This window comes from Triticum dicoccoides, chromosome 6B (assembly GCF_002162155.2).
Source record: "Triticum dicoccoides isolate Atlit2015 ecotype Zavitan chromosome 6B, WEW_v2.0, whole genome shotgun sequence".
NCBI lineage: Eukaryota > Viridiplantae > Streptophyta > Magnoliopsida > Poales > Poaceae > Triticum > Triticum dicoccoides.
The window spans coordinates 263,741,135-263,759,843 of record NC_041391.1 but is presented as its reverse complement, the minus strand read 5'-3'; the positions used below and the strand labels follow the sequence as shown (position 1 = coordinate 263,759,843).

General features: G+C 42.5%; 1 protein-coding gene across 3 annotated transcripts; it reads left to right on the top strand.

Annotated features, from left to right (window-relative positions):
* The first annotated feature begins 10,684 nt into the window (after window positions 1–10,684).
* Window positions 10,685–12,540, top strand: LOC119321969 (putative F-box protein At2g02030). Of its 3 annotated transcripts, none has more exons than XM_037595475.1 (3): window positions 10,685–10,830; window positions 11,128–11,957; window positions 12,043–12,540. In XM_037595475.1, the coding sequence occupies exons 2-3, from the start codon at window positions 11,142–11,144 to the stop codon at window positions 12,067–12,069; spliced, it is 843 nt and encodes a 280-aa protein (XP_037451372.1). In that variant the 5' UTR covers window positions 10,685–10,830; window positions 11,128–11,141; the 3' UTR covers window positions 12,070–12,540. The 3 variants fall into 3 exon arrangements, with proteins under 3 accessions (XP_037451372.1, XP_037451373.1, XP_037451371.1); XM_037595476.1 differs by having other exon boundaries at window positions 12,032–12,540; XM_037595474.1 differs by having other exon boundaries at window positions 11,128–12,540.
* The last annotated feature ends 6,169 nt before the right edge of the window (window positions 12,541–18,709 follow it).

The following is an 18,709-nucleotide window of genomic DNA, read 5'->3' as shown; positions in this document are numbered from 1 at the left end:
AAAAAAAGAGCAAACCAGAGAAACACACGCGTGAAACAACAGAAACAGTTTTGAAAGAACGAGCAAACCAGAGAAACGCGCGCGAAACCAACTGAAAAAGAGAAACTAGCGCGCGAATGACCCAGTAAGCCCACAAACGAAACCCCATGTGCGACCGCCCGACACTTTGACGCAGAATGCGTCGCATAGGAGCTCCCTTGGTCTGCCCCGCTAGCTGACCTGGGTCGCAGGTACTGAAGAAAATATGCCCTAGAGGCAATAATAAAGTTATTATTTATTTCCTTATTTCATGATAAATGTTTATTATTCATGCTAGAATTGTATTAACCGGAAACATGATACATGTGTGAATACATAGACAAACATAACGTCACTAGTATGCCTCTACTTGACTAGCTCATTAATCAAAGATGGTTATGTTTCCTAACCATAGACATGTGTTGTCATTTGATTAACGGGATCACATCATTAGGAGAATGATGTGATTGACATGACCCATTCCGTTAGCCTAGCACTTGATCGTTTAGTATGTTGCTATTGCTTTCTTCATGACTTATACATGTTCCTGTAACTATGAGATTATGCAACTCCCGTTTACCGGAGGAACACTTTGGGTGCTACCAAACGTCACAACGTAACAGGGTGATTATAAAGGAGTACTACAGGTGTCTCCAAAGGTACATATTGGGTTGGCGTATTTCGAGATTAGGTTTTGTCACTCCGATTGTCGGAGAGGTATCTCTGGGCCCTCTCGGTAATGCACATCACTATAAGCCTTGAAAGCAATGTAGCTAATGAGTTAGTTATGGAATGATGCATTACGTAACGAGTAAAGAGACTTGCCGGTAACGAGATTGAACTAGGTATTGGATACCGACGATCGAATCTCGGCCAAGTAACATACTGATGACAAAGGGAACAACGTATGTTGTTGTGCGGTTTGACCGATAAAGATCTTCGTAGAATATGTAGGAGCCAATATGAGCATCCAGGTTCCGCTATTGGTTATTGATCGAGAATAGTTCTAGGTCATGTCTACATAGTTCTCGAACCCGTAGGGTCCGCACGCTTAAGGTTCCGATGACAGTTATATTATGAGTTTATGCGTTTTGATGTACCTAAGGAGTTCGGAGTCCCGGATGAGATCGGGGACATGACGAGGAGTCTCGAAATGGTCTAGACGTAAAGATCGATATATTGGACGACTATATTCGGACATCGGAAGGGTTCCGAGTGATTCGGGTATTTTCGGGGGTACCGGGGAGTTACGGGAATACGAGGAAGAAGCAATGGGCCTCATGGGCCAAGTGGTGGAAGAGAGGAGGCAGGGCACACGGCCCCCCTAGCCCAAACCGAATTGGACTAGGGGGCCGGCCCCCCTTTCCTACTCTTCCTCCCTCTCCTTCCTTCTCCTTCTCCTTCCCTTCCTTCCCCTCTCCTAGTTGGACTAGGAAAGGAGGGAGTCCTACTCCCAGTGGGAGTAGGACTCCTCCCTGGCGCGCCCTCCCTTGGCCGGCCGCTCCTCCCCCTTGCTCCTTTATATACGGGGGCAGTGGGGCACCCCATGACACACAAGTTGATCTACGGATCGTTCCTTAGGCGTGTGCGGTGCCCCCCTCCACCATATTCCACCTTGGTCATATCGTCGCGGAGTTTAGGCGAAGCCCTGCGCCGGTAGAACATCATCATCATTACCACGCCGTCGTGCTGACGGAACTCATCTCCGGAGCTTTGCTGGATCGGAGGCCGGAGATCGTCATCGAGCTGAACGTGTGCTGAACTCGGAGGTGCCGTATGTTCGGTGCTTGGATCGGTCGGATCGTGAAGACGTACGACTACATCAACCACGTTGTGCTAATGCTTCCGCTTACGTTCTACAAGGGTACGTGGACAACACTCTCCCCTCTCGTTGCTATGCCATCACCATGATCTTGCGTGTGCGTAAGAATTTTTTTAAAATTACTACGTTCCCCAACAGTGGCATCCGAGCCAGGTTTTATGCGTTGATGTTATATGCACGAGTAGAACACAAGTGAGTTGTGGGTGATACAAGTCATACTGCTTACCAGCATGTCATACTTTGGTTCAGTGGTTTTGTGAGATGAAGCGGCCCGGACCGACATTACGCGTACGCTTACGCGAGACTGGTTTCACCGTTACGAGCACTCGTGCTTAAAGGTGGCTGGCGGGTGTCTGTCTCTCTCACTTTAGCTGAATCGAGTGTGGCTACGCCCGATGCTTGCAAAGGTTAAAACAACACCAACTTGACGAACTATCGTTGTGGTTTTTGATGCGTAGGTAAGAACGGTTCTTGCTAAGCCCGTAGCAGCCACGTAAAATTTGCAACAACAAAGTAGAGGACGTCTAACTGGTTTTTGCAGGGCATGTTGTGATGTGATATGGTCAAGACGTGATGCTATATTTTATTGTATGAGATGATCATGTTTTGTAACCGAAGTTATCGGCAACTGGCAGGAGCCATATGGTTGTCGCTTTATTGTATGAAATGCAAACGCCCTGTAATTGCTTTACTTTATCACTAAGCGGTAGCGATAGTCGTAGAAGCAATAGATGGCGTAACGAGAACGATGCTACGATGGAGATCAAGGTGTCGCGCCGGTGACGATGGTGATCACGATGGTGCTTTGAAGATGGAGATCACAAGCACAAGATGATGATGGCCATATCATATCACTTATATTGATTGCATGTGATGTTTATCCTTTATGCATCTTATCTTGCTTTGATTGACGGTAGCATTTTAAGATGATCTCTGACTAATTATCAAGAAGTGTTCTCCCTGAGTATGCACCTTGTGAAAGTTCTTCGTGCTGAGACATCACGTGATGATCGGGTGTGATAGGCTCTACGTTCAAATACGACGGGTTCAAAACAGTTGCACACGCGGAATACTCAGGTTAAACTTGACGAGCCTAGCATATACAGATATGGCCTCGGAACACAGAGACCGAAAGGTCGAGCGTGAATCATATAGTAGATATGATCAACATAGTGATGTTCACCATTGAAACTACTCCATCTCACGTGATGATCGGACATGGTTTAGTTGATTTGGATCACGTGATCACTTAGATGACTAGAGAGATGTCTATATAAGTGGGAGTTCTTAAGTAATATGATTAATTGAACTTAAATTTATCATGAACTTAGTCCTGGTAGTATTTGGCAGATCAATAGCTCGCGTTGTTGCTTTCATATGTTTATTTTGATATGTTCCTAGAGAAAATTGTGTTGAAAAATGTTAGTAGCAATGATGCGGATTGGATCCATGATCTGAGGTTTATCCTCATTGCTGCACAGAAGAATTATGTCCTTGATGCACCGCTAGGTGACAGACCTATTGCAGAAGCAGATGCAGACGTTATGAATGTTTAGCTAGCACAATATGATGACTACTTGATAGTTTAGTGCACCATGCTTAACGGCTTAGAATCGGGACTTCAAAGACGTTTTGAATGTCATGGACCATATGAGATGTTCCAGGAATTGAAGTTAATATTTCAAGCAAATACCCGAGTTGAGAGATATGAAGTCTCCAACAAGTTCTATAGCTAAAAGATGGAGGAGAATCGCTCAACTAGTGAGCATGTGCTCAGATTGTCTGGGTACTTCAATCGCTTGAATCAAGTGGGAGTTAATCTTCCAGATAAGATAGTGATTGACAGAATTCTCTAGTCACCATCACTAAGTTACTAGAACTTCGTGATGAACTATAGTATGCAAGGGATGACGAAAACGATTCCCGAGCTCTTCGTGATATTGAAATCGATGAAGGTAGATATCAAGAAAGAGCATCAAGTGTTGATGATTGACAGGACCACTAGTTTCAAGAAAAGGGCAAAGGGAAAGAAAGGGAACTTCAAGTGGAAAGACAAGCAAGTTGTCACTCCTGCAAACAAGCCCAAAGCTGGACCATAGCCTGAAACTGAGTGCTTACACTGCAAAGGAAATGGTCACTGGAAGTGGAAATGCCTTGAACATTTGGTGGATAAGAAGGATGGCAAAGTGAACAAAGGTATATTTGATATACAGGTTCTTGATATGTGCCTTACTAGTGTTTATAGTAGCCCCTGAGTATTTGATACTTGTTCGGTTGCTAAGATTAGTAACTCGAAACAGGAGTTACAGAATAAACAGAGACTAGTTGAAGGGGAAGTGACGATGAGTGTTGGAAGTAGTTCCAAGATTGATATGATCATCATCGCACACTCCCTAAACTTTCGGGATAAGTGTTAAACCTAAATAAATGTTATTTAGGTTTGCGTTGAGCATGAATATGATTTCATCATGTTTATTGCAATACGGTTATTCATTTAAAGTCAGAGAATAATTGTTGTTCTGTTTACATGAATAAAACCTTTAATGGTCATACACCCAATGAAAATAGTTTGTTGGATCTCGATTGTAGTGATACACATATTCATAATATTGATGCCAAAAGATGCAAAGTTGATAATGATAGTGCAACTTATTTGTGGCACTGCCGTTTGGGTCATATCAGTGTAAAGCGCATGAAGAAACTCCATAAAGATGCATTTTCGGAATCACTTGGTTATGAATCATTTGATGCTTGCGAACCGTGCCTTTTGGGCAAGATGACTAAAACTCCGTTCTCCGGAACAATGGAACAAGCTACTGACTTATTGGAAATAATACATACCGATGTATGCGATCCAATAAGTGTTGATGCTCGTGGCAAGTATCGTTATTTTCTGACCTTCACAAGATGATTTGAGCAGATATGGGTATATCTACTTGATGAAACATAAGTCTGAAATAGTTGAAAGGTTCAAAGAATTTCAGAGTGAAGTGGAAAAATCATCGTAACAAGAAAATAAAGTTTTCTACGATCTGATCGCGGAGACGAATATTTGAGTTACGAGTTTGGTCTTCAATTAAAACAATGTGGAATAGTTTCACAGCTCACGCCACCTGGAACACCACAACGTTATGGTGTGTCCGAACGTCGTAACCGCACTTTATTGGATATGGTGCGATCTATGATGTCTCTTACTGATTTACCACTATCGTTTTGGGGTTATGCATTAGAGACAGCTGCATTCACGTTTAAATAGGGCACCATCTAAATCCGTTGAGACGACACCGTATGAACTATGGTTTAGCAGTAAACCTAAGCTGTCGTTTCTTAAAAGTTTGGAGTTACGATGCTTATATGAAAACGGTTTTCAACCTAATAAGCTCGAACCCAAATCGGAAAAAGTGCATCTTCATACCCAAAGGAAACTGTTGGGTACACCTTCTATCACAGATCCGAAGGCAAAACATTCGTTGCTAAGAATGGATCCTTTCCAGAGAAGGAGTTTCTCTCGAAAGAAGTGAGTGGGAGGAAAGTAGAACTTGATGAGGTAATTGTACCTTCTCCCAAATTGGAAAGTTGTTCGTCACAGAAATCAGTTCCAGTGATTGCTACACCGATTAGCGAGGAAGCTAATGATGATGATCATGAAACTTCAAATCAAGTTACTACAAAACCTCGTAGGTATTCCAGAGTACGGTCCGCGCCAGTGTGGTACGGTAATCCTATTCTGGAAGTCATGTTACTAGATCATGATAAACCTATGAACTATGAGGAAGCGATGATGAGCCCAGATTCCGCGAAATGGTTTGAGGCCATGAAATCTGAGATGGGATCCATATATGAGACCAAAGTGTGGACTTTGATTGACTTGACCGATGATCGGCAAGCCATAGAAAATAAATGGATCTTCAAGAGGAAGACGGACGTTGATAGTAGTGTTACTATCTACAAAGCTAGATTTGTCGAAAAAGGTTTTTGACAAAGTTCAAGGTGTTGACTACGATGAGTTTTTTCTCAATCATATCGATGCTTAAAGTCTGTCTGAATTATGTTAGCAATTGCCACATTTTATGAAATCTGGCAAAAGGATGTCAAAACTGCATTCTTTAATGGATTTATTAAAGAAGAGTTGTATATGATGCAACCAGAAGGTTTTGTCAATCCTAAAGATGCTAACAAAGTGTGCAAGCTCTAGCGATCCATCTATGGACTGGTGCAAGCATCTCGGAGTTGGAATATACGCTTTGATGAGTTGATCAAAGCATATGATTTTATATAGACTTTTGGAGAAGCCTGTATTTACAAGAAAGTGAGTGGGAGCACTACAACATTTCTGATAAGTATATGTGAATGACATATTGTTGATCGGAAATAATGTAGAATTATTCTGCAAAGCATAAAGGAGTGTTTTGAAAGGAGTTTTTCAAAGCAAGACCTCGGTGAAGCTGCTTACACATTGAGCATCAAGATCTATATAGATAGATCAAGACGCTTGATAAGATTTTTTCAAATGAGTACATACCTTGATAAATTTTTGAAATAGTTCAAAATGGAACAGTCAAAAAAGGAGTTCTTGCCTGTGATGCAAAGCTGTGAAGTTGAGTAAGACTCAAGACCCGACCATGGCAGAAAATAGAAAGAGAATGAAAAGTCATTCCCTATGCCTCAGTCATAGGTTCTATAAAGTATGCTATGCTGTGAACCAGACCTATTGTATACCTTGCTCTGAGTTTGACAAAGGAATACAATTTTGATCTAAGAGTAGATCACTGGAAAGCGGTCAAGAATATCCTTAGTGAGGACTAAGGAGATGTTTCTCGATTATGGAGGTGATAAAAGAGCCCGTCGTAAAAAGTTACAATGATGCAAGCTTTTACACCGATCCAGATGACTCTAAGTCTCAATTTGGATACATATTGAAAGTGGGAGCAATTAGCTAGAGTAGCTCCGTGCAGAGCATTGCAGACATAGAATATTTGCAAAATACATGCGGCTCTGAATGTGACAGAACTGTTAACTAAGCTTCTCTCACGAGCAAAACATGATCATACCTTTGTACTCTTTGGGTGTTAATCACATAGCAATGTGAGCTAGATTATTGACTCTAGTAAACCCTTTGGGTGTTGGTCACATGAATATGTGAACTATGGGTGTTAATCATATACAGATATGAATATTGGCGATATGAACTAGATTATTGACTCTAGTGCAAGTGGGAGACTGAAGGAAATATGCCCTAGAGGCAATAATAAAGTTATTATTTATTTCCTTATTTCATGATAAATGTTTATTATTCATGCTAGAATTGTATTAACCGGAAACATGATACATGTGTGAATACATAGACAAACATAACGTCACTAGTATGCCTCTACTTGATTAGCTCATTAATCAAAGATGGTTATGTTTCCTAACCATAGACATGTGTTGTCATTTGATTAACGGGATCACATCATTAGGAGAATGATGTGATTGACATGACCCATTCCGTTAGCCTAGCACTTGATCGTTTAGTATGTTGCTATTGCTTTCTTCATGACTTATACATGTTCCTGTAACTATGAGATTATGCAACTCCCGTTTACCGGAGGAACACTTTGGGTGCTACCAAACGTCACAACGTAACAGGGTGATTATAAAGTAGTACTACAGGTGTCTCCAAAGGTACATGTTGGGTTGGCGTATTTCGAGATTAGGTTTTGTCACTCCAATTGTCGGAGAGGCATCTCTGGGCCCTCTTGGTAATGCACATCACTATAAGCCTTGCAAGCAATGTAGCTAATGAGTTAGTTACGGAATGATGCATTACGTAATGAGTAAAGAGACTTGCCGGTAACGAGATTGAACTAGGTATTGGATACCGACGATCGAATCTCGGGCAAGTAACATACTGATGACAAAGGGAACAACGTATGTTGTTGTGCGGTTTGACCGATAAAGATCTTCGTAGAATATGTAGGAGCCAATATGAGCATCCAGGTTCCGCTATTGGTTATTGACCGAGAATAGTTCTAGGTCATGTCTACATAGTTTTCGAACCCGTAGGGTCCGCACGCTTAAGGTTCCAATGACAGTTATATTATGAGTTTATGAGTTTTTATGTACCGAAGGAGTTCGGAGTCCCGGATGACATCGGGGACATGACGAGGAGTCTCGAAATGGTCGAGACGTAAAGATCGATATATTGGACGACTATATTCGGACATCGGAAGGGTTCCGAGTGATTCGGGTATTTTCGGGGGTACCGGGGAGTTACGGGAATACGAGGAAGAAGCAATGGGCCTCATGGGCCAAATGGTGGAAGAGAGGAGGCAGGGCGCGCGGCCCCCTAGCCCAAACCGAATTGGACTAGGGGGCCGGCCCCCCTTTCCTACTCTTCCTCTCTCTCCTTCCTTCTCCTTCTCCTTCCCTTCCTTCCCCTCTCCTAGTTGGACTAGGAAAGGAGGGAGTCCTACTCCCGGTGGGAGTAGGACTCCTCCCTGGCGCGCCCTCCCTTGGCCGGCCGCCCCTCCCCCTTGCTCCTTTATATACGGGGGCAAGGGGCACCCCATGACACACAAATTGATCTACGGATCGTTCCTTAGCCGTGTGCGGTGCCCCCCTCACCATATTCCACCTTGGTCATATCGTCGCGGAGTTTAGGCGAAGCCCTGCATCGGTAGAACATCATCATCGTCACCACGCCGTCGTGCTGACGGAACTCATCTCCGGAGCTTTGCTGGATCGGAGGCCGGAGATCGTCATCGAGCTGAACGTGTGCTGAACTTGAAGGTGCCGTACGTTCGGTGCTTGGATCGGTCGGATCGTGAAGACGTACGACTACATCAACCGCGTTGTGCTAACGCTTCCGCTTACGGTCTACGAGGGTACGTGGACAACACTCTCCCCTCTCGTTGCTATGCCATCACCATGATCTTGCGTGTGCGTAGGAAATTTTTTGAAATTACTACGTTCCCCAACAGGTACATGGTGAGCCCTTTCCCGAGGGAAAATCCTAATAACAGCTCATTGCGGCAAACTGTCGGCGCTTTGCACATGGCGAGCGACCGAGCGATGTGTGATGCTTTGGGCCGGCCCACTTACGTACATAGCTTAGAACTGTCCATCCCGGTTTTGTGAACCTTTTAGAAGCTTCCACGAACCGGGTATTTTTCATTTTTCTGGTTTTAAAAAAAATTCACTTTCCTGATTCTTTTTTTCGTTTTCTGTTTCTTTTTCATTTTTTTGTTTTCTTTTTTTGTTTCCTTTTCTTTTTCATGTTTATTTTTCTTTTCAGAACATGTTCGCAGTTTTACAAAATGTTTAGGATTTTTTATTTCTTTTTCTTTTTTAAAAAAATGATAATTTAAAATTTTGTCCGTGTTTCCAAAAAATGTTTAGTTTTCGAAAAAATATTCTCAAAATTCAAAAATTGTTCTCGATACACAAAAAAGTTCAAAACTTTCAAAATTCAGCAAATGTACCGGATTTTAATTTTTTTTTCATATATTCAAAAAATGTTTGCGCTTCCAAATTTGTTCGGGATTTTTAAAAATTGTTCTCCTTTCAAAATTTGTTCTCAAGTCAAAAAATGTTCGTGCTTTAAAAATAATGTTCACACTTCCAAATTTGTTCGGGATATTTCAAAATTGTTCTCCATTTCAAAATTTGTTCTCAAGATTCAAAAAATGTTCATGCTTTAAAAAAAGTGTTCGCACTTCCAAATTTGTTCAGGATTTTCAAAATTGTTCTCCTTTTCAAAATTTGCTCTATGATTTAAAATGTTCGTGCTTTAAAAAATAGTTCGCGCTTCCAAATTTGTTCTCAGGATTCAAAAATCGTTCATGTTTTAAAAAATGTCCATGTTTTCGAAAAATCTTTTGGAAATTCAAATTTTTTTCCTTTTCATATTTTTTCACATATTCAAAAAATGTTCACAAATTCAAGAAATTGTCTGCATGTTTAATTGTTTCACTAATTCAAAAAATTGTTCCTGTTTCCGAGAATTGTTCACATATTCCAAAAATACTGCAGTTTTGAATTGTTTTTCAAAAATTTAAAAAAGAGTCATGTTTTCGAAATCCATTGCCAAATTAAAAAAATGCTCGACTTTTTCTAAAATAGTTTTATTTTAAAAATGTTCTGTTTTCCAAAAAAAATATTATTTTCAAAATATGTTTTGTGTTTATGAAAAGTAGTTCATAATTTAAATATATTCATGTATTCAATTTTTTGTTCCGGTTTTGTTTTAAAAAATTGAGTCCCCTAGCAATGTTTGCGTTTCAAAAAGAGTGTCTTTTAAAAAAAATTATGTTTCAAAATTTAAAATAATTTTTAATGTGCAACGGGTTATAGTTCATATACTCCAGGCTGCCATTGTAGTCGCTAAATATTACTCCCTCCGTTAGGAATTACTTGTCGCAGAAATGGATGTATCTAGACGTATTTTTGTTCTAAATACATCCATTTTCGCGACAAGTAATTTCGAACGGAGGGAGTAGATAGTACAGTGGCCATTGACACGCTTCCCTATCCAGAGTACTCGAGTTCGATCCCTTGCCCACAAATTTTAATTTATGGAATGGGCTGAATTGGTTTTTATTTTTCGCTGCTGCGGCAGTTTATTTAAACTGCTCTGCCGCTGCTATTCTTTCAGAGTAGCTAGCCTGGCGCAGTGGCTAGAGCATCGCATGCCCCCTGTGCGTTGCGCGACCTGGCCGCAAAATGCGGCATATTTTTTTTTTGAGTGGCAGCAAAATGCGGCATATAGGAGGTCACTTTCGGAAACGTGGTAAAGGGCCGTTGTTGAGAGAGAATTTTTGGCCCATGTGCTTCCAGGCCCACTCAGGTCTATCCCAAAACTGTGGCTAGGGTTAGCAAGAACGCAGGGGCGGCGGCTAAGCACGTGAAATTATAAGGGATGACGGGACCGGCCAGCTCTTGTCCTCCTTCAATCCCGATTTTCGGCCGACGGGTTCTACCGTGATGTTCGTTTCGGCGCTATCGTCCAGGTTACCCTCCCTTCTGTTCTCCTTTCCTATTGATTTTGCTATTAGTTAGGCCGGTGTAGATCTGCATCTGCATCTGCTCTCGTTTTATAAATTTCAATCATTCTTTTCATAGGATACATTTTTTCAAATTCGATTATAGCTTAGCAAAATGATTTGTTTTTCCTGGTCCTTATTCGACTCGTTTGTGGTTTGTTTTGTCATTATTAGGAGTCGAGGTTCCTTTGGATACAAATTCCGAGTCGGGTCGGATTAGTAGGCACTCTTATCTGACCACTATATATGCCTATGAATACGCAGGGCACGGCCAATTCATGTTGACCGGAAACAACGATATGAAGCCGCCGATTCCTAAACGACCCCGGCGGATGGCTATGTCGCCGGAATCAGCACCTTTAGCCTCCGGCAGTAGCAGCTTCATCCCAGATGATATAATCTTCTTTCAGATACTCGTACTTCTTCCTGTGAAGTCCCTTGTGCGCTTCCAAACCGTCTGCAAGTCATGGCGCACCACATTAACCAGCATCAGTTTCGTGCGCTGGCACCTGGAGCTTTCCAAGCGAACAAGGTCGACCATGGTCCTCGTGCCACGCAAGTATCAGGAGGACCGACGGAAGGCGTGTTCTAGATTACTCAGTATCTTCAGCTTCCAGCCAGGGGAAAGCAAGTGTGCGGAGCTTATCTTCCGAAAGGAATTTCATCCCTATGGGATCCCTGTGTTCAGCATTCCTCTCCATTGTGATGGCCTGATATTGATCCCTTGCATAATGGGGAAAATTTTCATCTGCAACCCGGCCACTAGAGAGTTTGTTGAGTTGCCACCTGGAAGCCCAAGTGTTCTCTTTGAGCACAGGGTCGCCTTTGGCTTTGATCCTTGGAGTGGTACCTACAAGGTGGCGAGGCACTTCATCCGCTCGTACAGAGATACTCTGCAAATAGATGGGGAAGGAGGCACCACTAGAGAATACAGCAGTGGACATGAGATCTTAACATTCGGTGGTGACAGCAAAGAAGAAGCTTGGGTATGGAAGGCCACTGTGGATCCACCATACCCTATCAAGGCCAGGACTCCAATTTGTCTCCCAGGGGTCTTCTTTTGGAGTGCTCTCAAGTCCATGGCACATGGCAAGGTTATCTCGAATGTCATCCTTCGATTTAGTTTACTTGATGAAACATTTACGGTGCACCCTAACCCTCCATGTAGTGATCATCTAGGCAAGAATGATGCACTATCTGCACTAGGTGGAAAGTTATGCTATATCCACTCTCCCACTCCGTGGGAGATTGCCATTTGGTTAGCGGAAGATGGGCCAAATCTGACTTGGTCACTATGCCGCCGTGTCAGTCTGCCGATACCAAGAAATCTTCTTGCCTTTGCATGTGCGTCAACTGACCCGGACAAGATATTCCTCTCCATTGATGCGCGCTACCTTCTCAGGTGTGACCTCCATGATGAATCTCTTGAAGAAATAATCAACATGCGCGACATGTTGTATGATCTCCGGAACGGCAGAAAATTCACCATTGGTTCACTCCTTGTTGCCCACTATATGGTGCCATTTGTGGAATCACTGTTGCGCATCAGATCTTCATAGCAACAAGCCATCATATCGTATGTGATGTGATCTAATAAATGTTGTCCAATTTCTTGTGTGCAAGTGTTGCAATCAAAATTCTGCATTAATACATATTTGTTTTTGTATTGTTCTTACCTACTCCTTCCAATGCTTTTCGTTATAAGTTAATATTGTCCAGCACAAATTTTGCATGATTCAGTACAATTGTGTATTTCCTTTTTTTTAAATAGCACTCAAGCCTTGCTGATCAAGTATGTGTTGATGTAGCATGAAACTTTCAGATATTGTACCTGACTAGCAAGTTGTCCGTGCGTTGCAACGGAACAAATGTTGTGATCTTCGATGATGAAGATGGTAGAGATCAAGCATAACAGAATATTTAAAAATGATAAAAATACATGAAAGAGTGGACATTTAAACTTCATATATAAGATGTGTTACATAAATTAAAATGAAAACATAGCTCACTTCTGCAAATCTGTTAACGTCTTCTTTCACAATGTATAACACAACTTACAAATTGTTCCACTAATATGATAAAGCCAACGGTCAATTAAACAATTCAGCTCATTGAGCAAAATGGACAAAAGGAAAATGAATAGATCAACATTAGTGAACCGGAAGTTCTGACAATACCTACATTAATTAGAGAATTAAACCATACATGCATTTCTCACAGCCATACACTTAAAAAACTTGACCATATTGTAATATTGTAATCAATCATGTACAACTGTTTCACACCAATTGTTTATTTTAATGCCCTCCCCTGTCTTTGGATGAATCAAGAAAGGACAGTTGCTTAACCATGTCCAGCAGCCTTTTTATTAAGGTGAACCCCTTCTACCAACACCACAAGGATTTCTTATCTTTCGATCATGAGAAGGAAGATTAATCGAATCCCTCTTCTGCCTTCAATGAGCAACAACCGAACGTGTAGTAGGCTCTGAACTGAAATTCAACTTCATGGACCAGCTTTTGCCTTTTCCTCTGCTCTTACCTCTCCAAATTTTAAAAAAGAACTAAAAAAGTACTTCTCCCGTGCCACAATATGAGACGTCTTATATTGTCGGACAGAGGGAGTACCTCATAAGATTCCTTAACCAAGTGTTCATCCACCCAAAAGCATACATCTGAAGCAAAATTGAGTCCTACTGTTTACATGGAACAAATAACTCCGTGTAAACTTTACTTGAAATGTTTTCGAGAGCTATGCCTAATCCAATTAACTGAATGGATTTGAACTGGTGATTTATTCAAGTAATGCACAATGTTGGCACACTGAATACCAAGGAATGACCCGAGCTGAATTACCGAGCTAACAAACTAATAAAGTAGAGCATACTGGATGCCTCTGATCTTGATACAACATGGAAGAAAAGCGTACCTTTATTCATTGAGTGTGGGATCCGAGAACTTCACTACTTAAGAAGACACTTATCCATTCTTGATCAAGCTGCTCTACTTATCTTGATGTCATGTAGAAAAATCTGGCACAGATCACAACGAAAAAACAGTCTGGATATTTGCATAGTAAATCTGGTAACAACGCGAAGGGATGGAGTAGAAGGAATTTCACCAAGGATGAAGTACAAAATTCTGTAAAGAGTCAAATATAAAGGCTAAATCCATAGTTCGGTAATTTGTAGATCCACAGCCAACTTGTTTCCAAACATTTCACAAATTCACATGTCAAGGAGAGATTATGGTTTCAATCACACAACTGTACGAATCTCATGCACATCATCTCTGCTCTGAAAAAATGACCAATTTCTTGGATCCGGCAACAGAAACATGTACAACTTTTCAAGAATCTTCCAACAGCTCAACCATTGCAATCAGCGGCAATGCCAAGCGCAGCAAGGTACCAAATACGCATCACTGGGATCGAGAGTTGCCGCAATCCGAGCTGACGCAAACCATTAATTCCGAAAGTCACCTAGAAAGTAGTAGTATAATTGGACATGTTTTCAGGACCGTGGACCTCAAATTCTGCATCGCGTCGATGCCATTGCAGGCTGAAGAAGAGGAGAAGCGTCACTTAGGCTGGTCATAGTGGGGAGTAACTTAGACTAGTAACATGCATATGTTACTAGTCTATGTTACTACCTCTATAGTGCATAGTATCATAGATGGTTTCATTTATTGCCATGCATGACACATAGTAGCACCATATTTATTATGTTACGGTATCTACGTATGTTACTATAACCAATTGTGTGCCACATAAGCATGTTTGTGAGTCCCAAGTGCATGATACTACTTATGTTACTCCCACTATGGCCAGCCTTAGTTACTGGTCTCGGAGACGAAGAGGAGTAACATGACGAGGGCGGAGATGAGCATGACAACGACGCCAGAGTGTGAGCTTGTAGAAGTCCTCGTTGGCCTTGGGGTAGGCCTCGGGCCCCTTGAGCTTCTACAGGAGCCACTCCATCTCTCTTTTCCTTCTCCTCCGCCGTCGCGGAGATCGCCCGTAGGCAGCAGTAGCTGGCGCCGAACCCAAATCCCCCCGATCTGAGAGCGGGCGGGGTGGCTGGGGCGCGCCCGTGTGCGCGGCGGTAGGCAGCAGCAGCTAGCGCTGAACCCCAATCCTCCTGATCCGAGAGTGGCCGGGGTCGCTAGAGCGAGCTCGTGCGATAGAGTTTGACCGGCGCGAGATTCTGGCGGCAAGGAATTCATGATGGTTTCTCGAAGACGCGGTTTCTTTCGCGATAGAAGGAGACTCGGTGCGGCGTGATATCTCTATCTCAGCCTTTTTATTCCATATCGGATGGTCGGGATGGTAAGAGGTAGACACACCATCACCCCCAACTCCCTTTTTTTTATAGGAGTAGAGATATGGAGCGCTAGCTGAACCACATGACATGCACGACTTCATTCTTGTCATAGATAAGTATTTGTTGACAAAGAATGTATCTAGAGCCAGAGGGCACTCCTTGTATGACCTAAGTTTATTGCCCTTGCATCAAGTTTAGTGGACACCATGATTGTGCAACTTGGCATGCTTCCATGGCTTCTACTACCTCCGTCCTGGTTTATTGGTTCCCGTTGTATTTTGTGCCAAATTTTGACTATAAATTTAACTAACAAGATGTTCATGCATGTCAAAAAAATAATATAATTGAAAACTATGTTCAAATACGAATCCAATGATATAATTTTTGTTGACATGCATTAATATTTTATTAGCTAAATATTTGGTCAAAATTTGGCATAAATTATAAAGGGGACCAATACACCAAGACGGAGGTAGTAGGATTTAATATCTACTCCCTCGTCCGAAAAAACTTGTCCCAAATTGTCCTTCAAATGTTTGTATCTAGCACTAATTTGATGCTAGATACATCTATTTGAGGGACGAGCTTTTTCGGAGGGAGGAAGTACATTATATTTTATTTAGTAGCAAGTGTTGCAATGGGGAAAAAAATCAATGCATCTAGGTCAATAAGCATGGCTTAAGGCCCTCCACATGTCCACACCGACATCCTCCATTCAACATGGCAAGGAATCACTAATAGAATAAAAATGAATATGCAATATTAATAATAAGGCTTAAGTTCGTAATTCAACTTGTATGGTGCTAGCTGAAAAGAAGTCTGCGTGCCATCCATCCTATTTAATCCTATTTGCATTATCAGAAGTAAGCGGCTTTAATATTGAGAAACATGTTGGGGAAGATAACTGAATATAAGTGGTGCACTACCAGCGAAATTTCAGTGGTAAAAAATGAATGAGTGCTTCGAAAGTGTCTTTCTGCTCCCAAGCTCATTTGAGATTGGTGAACAGTAAAACTGAAAAAATAAATAAAAAAGTCTGAGATTTTGTTGTGGCAAACATTAACAAAAGTTTCTAGTGCTCGCAAAAATTCGTCGTGATATCACATACCTATGAATTTTTGCGAGCACTGAAAATTTCTGTCAATGTTTGTCACAAACAAATTTCAGATATCTTTTGATTTTAAACTCTGCGTCCATGAATGCTCTAGATTTTGCATGATGTTTTTTTAATTCAACCATGTCTCTATTTATTCATAAAACGCAGGGATTTCTGCCGAGATAATATGAAGAATACAATCTGGTGGTGCTTGCACCCAAATTTTGCTCATATTATTTGTTACCCCCTCCTTGGCCAACCCGTGCGCCGTGCCGTTCGCTGTTCTCCTTACCCACGTCACCTTCCATCTTTCTGTGTTTGCGAGCATAGCCTTCACATCCTTGATCATTGGACCCAACACAGATAGATCCTCTTCCACACTCTGAAGCTTGCGAGCCACTTCCTGACAATCCACCTCGATATGCAAGCTAGATATGTTAAAAATTTCTGCGAGTTCTACCACCCTTTTGCATGCTAGCAGCTCCATTTTCTGTGGATCCCCTCCCTGCGGGTGATAATTGCATGCAGCTCCTAGGAATGCTCCTTCGTCGTTCCTGAAGACCACGCCCACTGCCCCTTTCTCCCCCATCTTCGTGCACGCCCCGTCAACATTAGCCTTGACCCATCCTGCATCCGGAGTGCTCCATCGCTGCTATTGGACCACAACAGGGACTTTGCTTGCCTTGCCATGGATTGTCTGCCATTCCTCCATGAGCCTTCGCACCCTTGCTGCTATATCTGCTGCCTCTTCTATCTTCTTTCCCTCCCGAGTATTATTCCGTGCCATCCATAAGGCGTAAAGGCTCTGCACCATGATCGCTCTCTCATCTTCTGTTGCTTCCGCAAACCAGCTCAGAAGCCAGTGAGCTAATGCACTCTGAGAGTAGATCATCTCCGGCGGGATCGCCACCGGCACTCCCATTTCCGAGTGCATGATTTTCCAAAACATTGCGGAATGAGGGCATCTCCAAAACCGGTGCAAGTTCGTTTCCTCTCTTCCACAAGCCGCACAAAATACCCCCAGTTTAATCCTTCTTCTATGTAGTTCCGAACCTACAGCAAGCCCATTCCGTAAAAGCCTCCAGGTATGAACCTTGACTCTGCCCGGAGCCACCGTGTCCCACAAGTTCATCCAGGCTTTATGATTCGCCACCGACGAAGACGAGCCCGGCGAGCCCCTGCGAGCCCTCTTCTTCTCCATGCAAAGGTGGTAGGCCGACCTGACTGTAAAGACTCCGTTCTTCATATAGTTCCATGCCAGATAGTCTTGTACCATCGGCCCTCCCACTGGAATTTGTATTATCTCGGATGCTTCATGTGGCGGAAACATATTTTGCACCTTTACTTGATCCCAACCAGTGCTGGACTCATTTAGTAAGTGCATTACCTTCGTCATACCAGGAACAAAAACCTGGCCCAGTGGCTTCAGGCTTCCTTTGCGAGGGATCCAATTGTCATGGTGAATACCAACTTGGGAGCCATCACCAATACGCCACACCAGCCCCTCCAAAAGAAGATCTCGGCCGTGCAATATGCTTCTAAACATGAAGGAACCCCCACCCGGGCAAGTTGCATTACGAATGGATCCTTCTGAGTAATACCTCACCTTAAGCACCCTTGCACATAAAGAGTTAGGCTCCTGCAATAATCTCCAAGCTTGCTTAGCCAACAAAGCTTGATTAAACGCTTCCGGATCCCTAAACCCCAATCCTCCTTCACTTTTTCCGGTGCACATTTTGTCCCAGGCTATCCAATGTACTCTTTTTTCACCATTTGCTTCTCCCCACTAGAAGTTTGAAGATATAGAAGACATGTTCCCGCACATTTTCTTTGTGAGTTGAAAATAGCTCATAGTGAAAGTAGGAGTAGCTTGCAGCCCGGATTTAATAAGCACTTACCTTGCCATCTTAGATAGCCCTTGGCCCTTCCATCCTAAGACTTCCCCCTTGGCACTCTCCTTGACATACTTAAAAGTCCCATCCTTTGATCTTCCCACCACTGTTGGAAGACCCAGATACCTCTCACTTAGCGCCTCTGAAGAAATACCAATCGCTTGTTTGAGCACTGCTTTGTCCCCATCTTTAGAGCCCTTCCCAAAAAATATGGGAGATTTCTCCATATTAACTCTTTGTCCCGAGGCCTCCTCATAATCCTGCAAAATAGCCCGCAAGCATAAAAAATCCTCTTGAGACCCTTCCAGGAAGACAATACTATCATCAGCAAAGAGAAGGTGAGTAACCATGGGGCAGTGCTCCCAAAAGATACCCCCTTAATCTTTCTCTCCTCCTGAGCATGTTTTAGCAGAGCTGAAAAGCCTTCAACACAGAATAAAAATAGATATGGTGACAGTGGATCACCCTGTCTAAGGCCTCTTGACGGAACAAAACCACTAGAAAAACCCCCATTTAGCTTCACTGTAAACCTCGCAG

Excerpts from the sequence above, each read along its gene's own strand:
- LOC119321969 (XM_037595474.1), top strand. The coding sequence starts at position 11,142 with ATGTTGACCGGAAACAACGATATGAAGCCGCCGATTCCTAAACGACCC.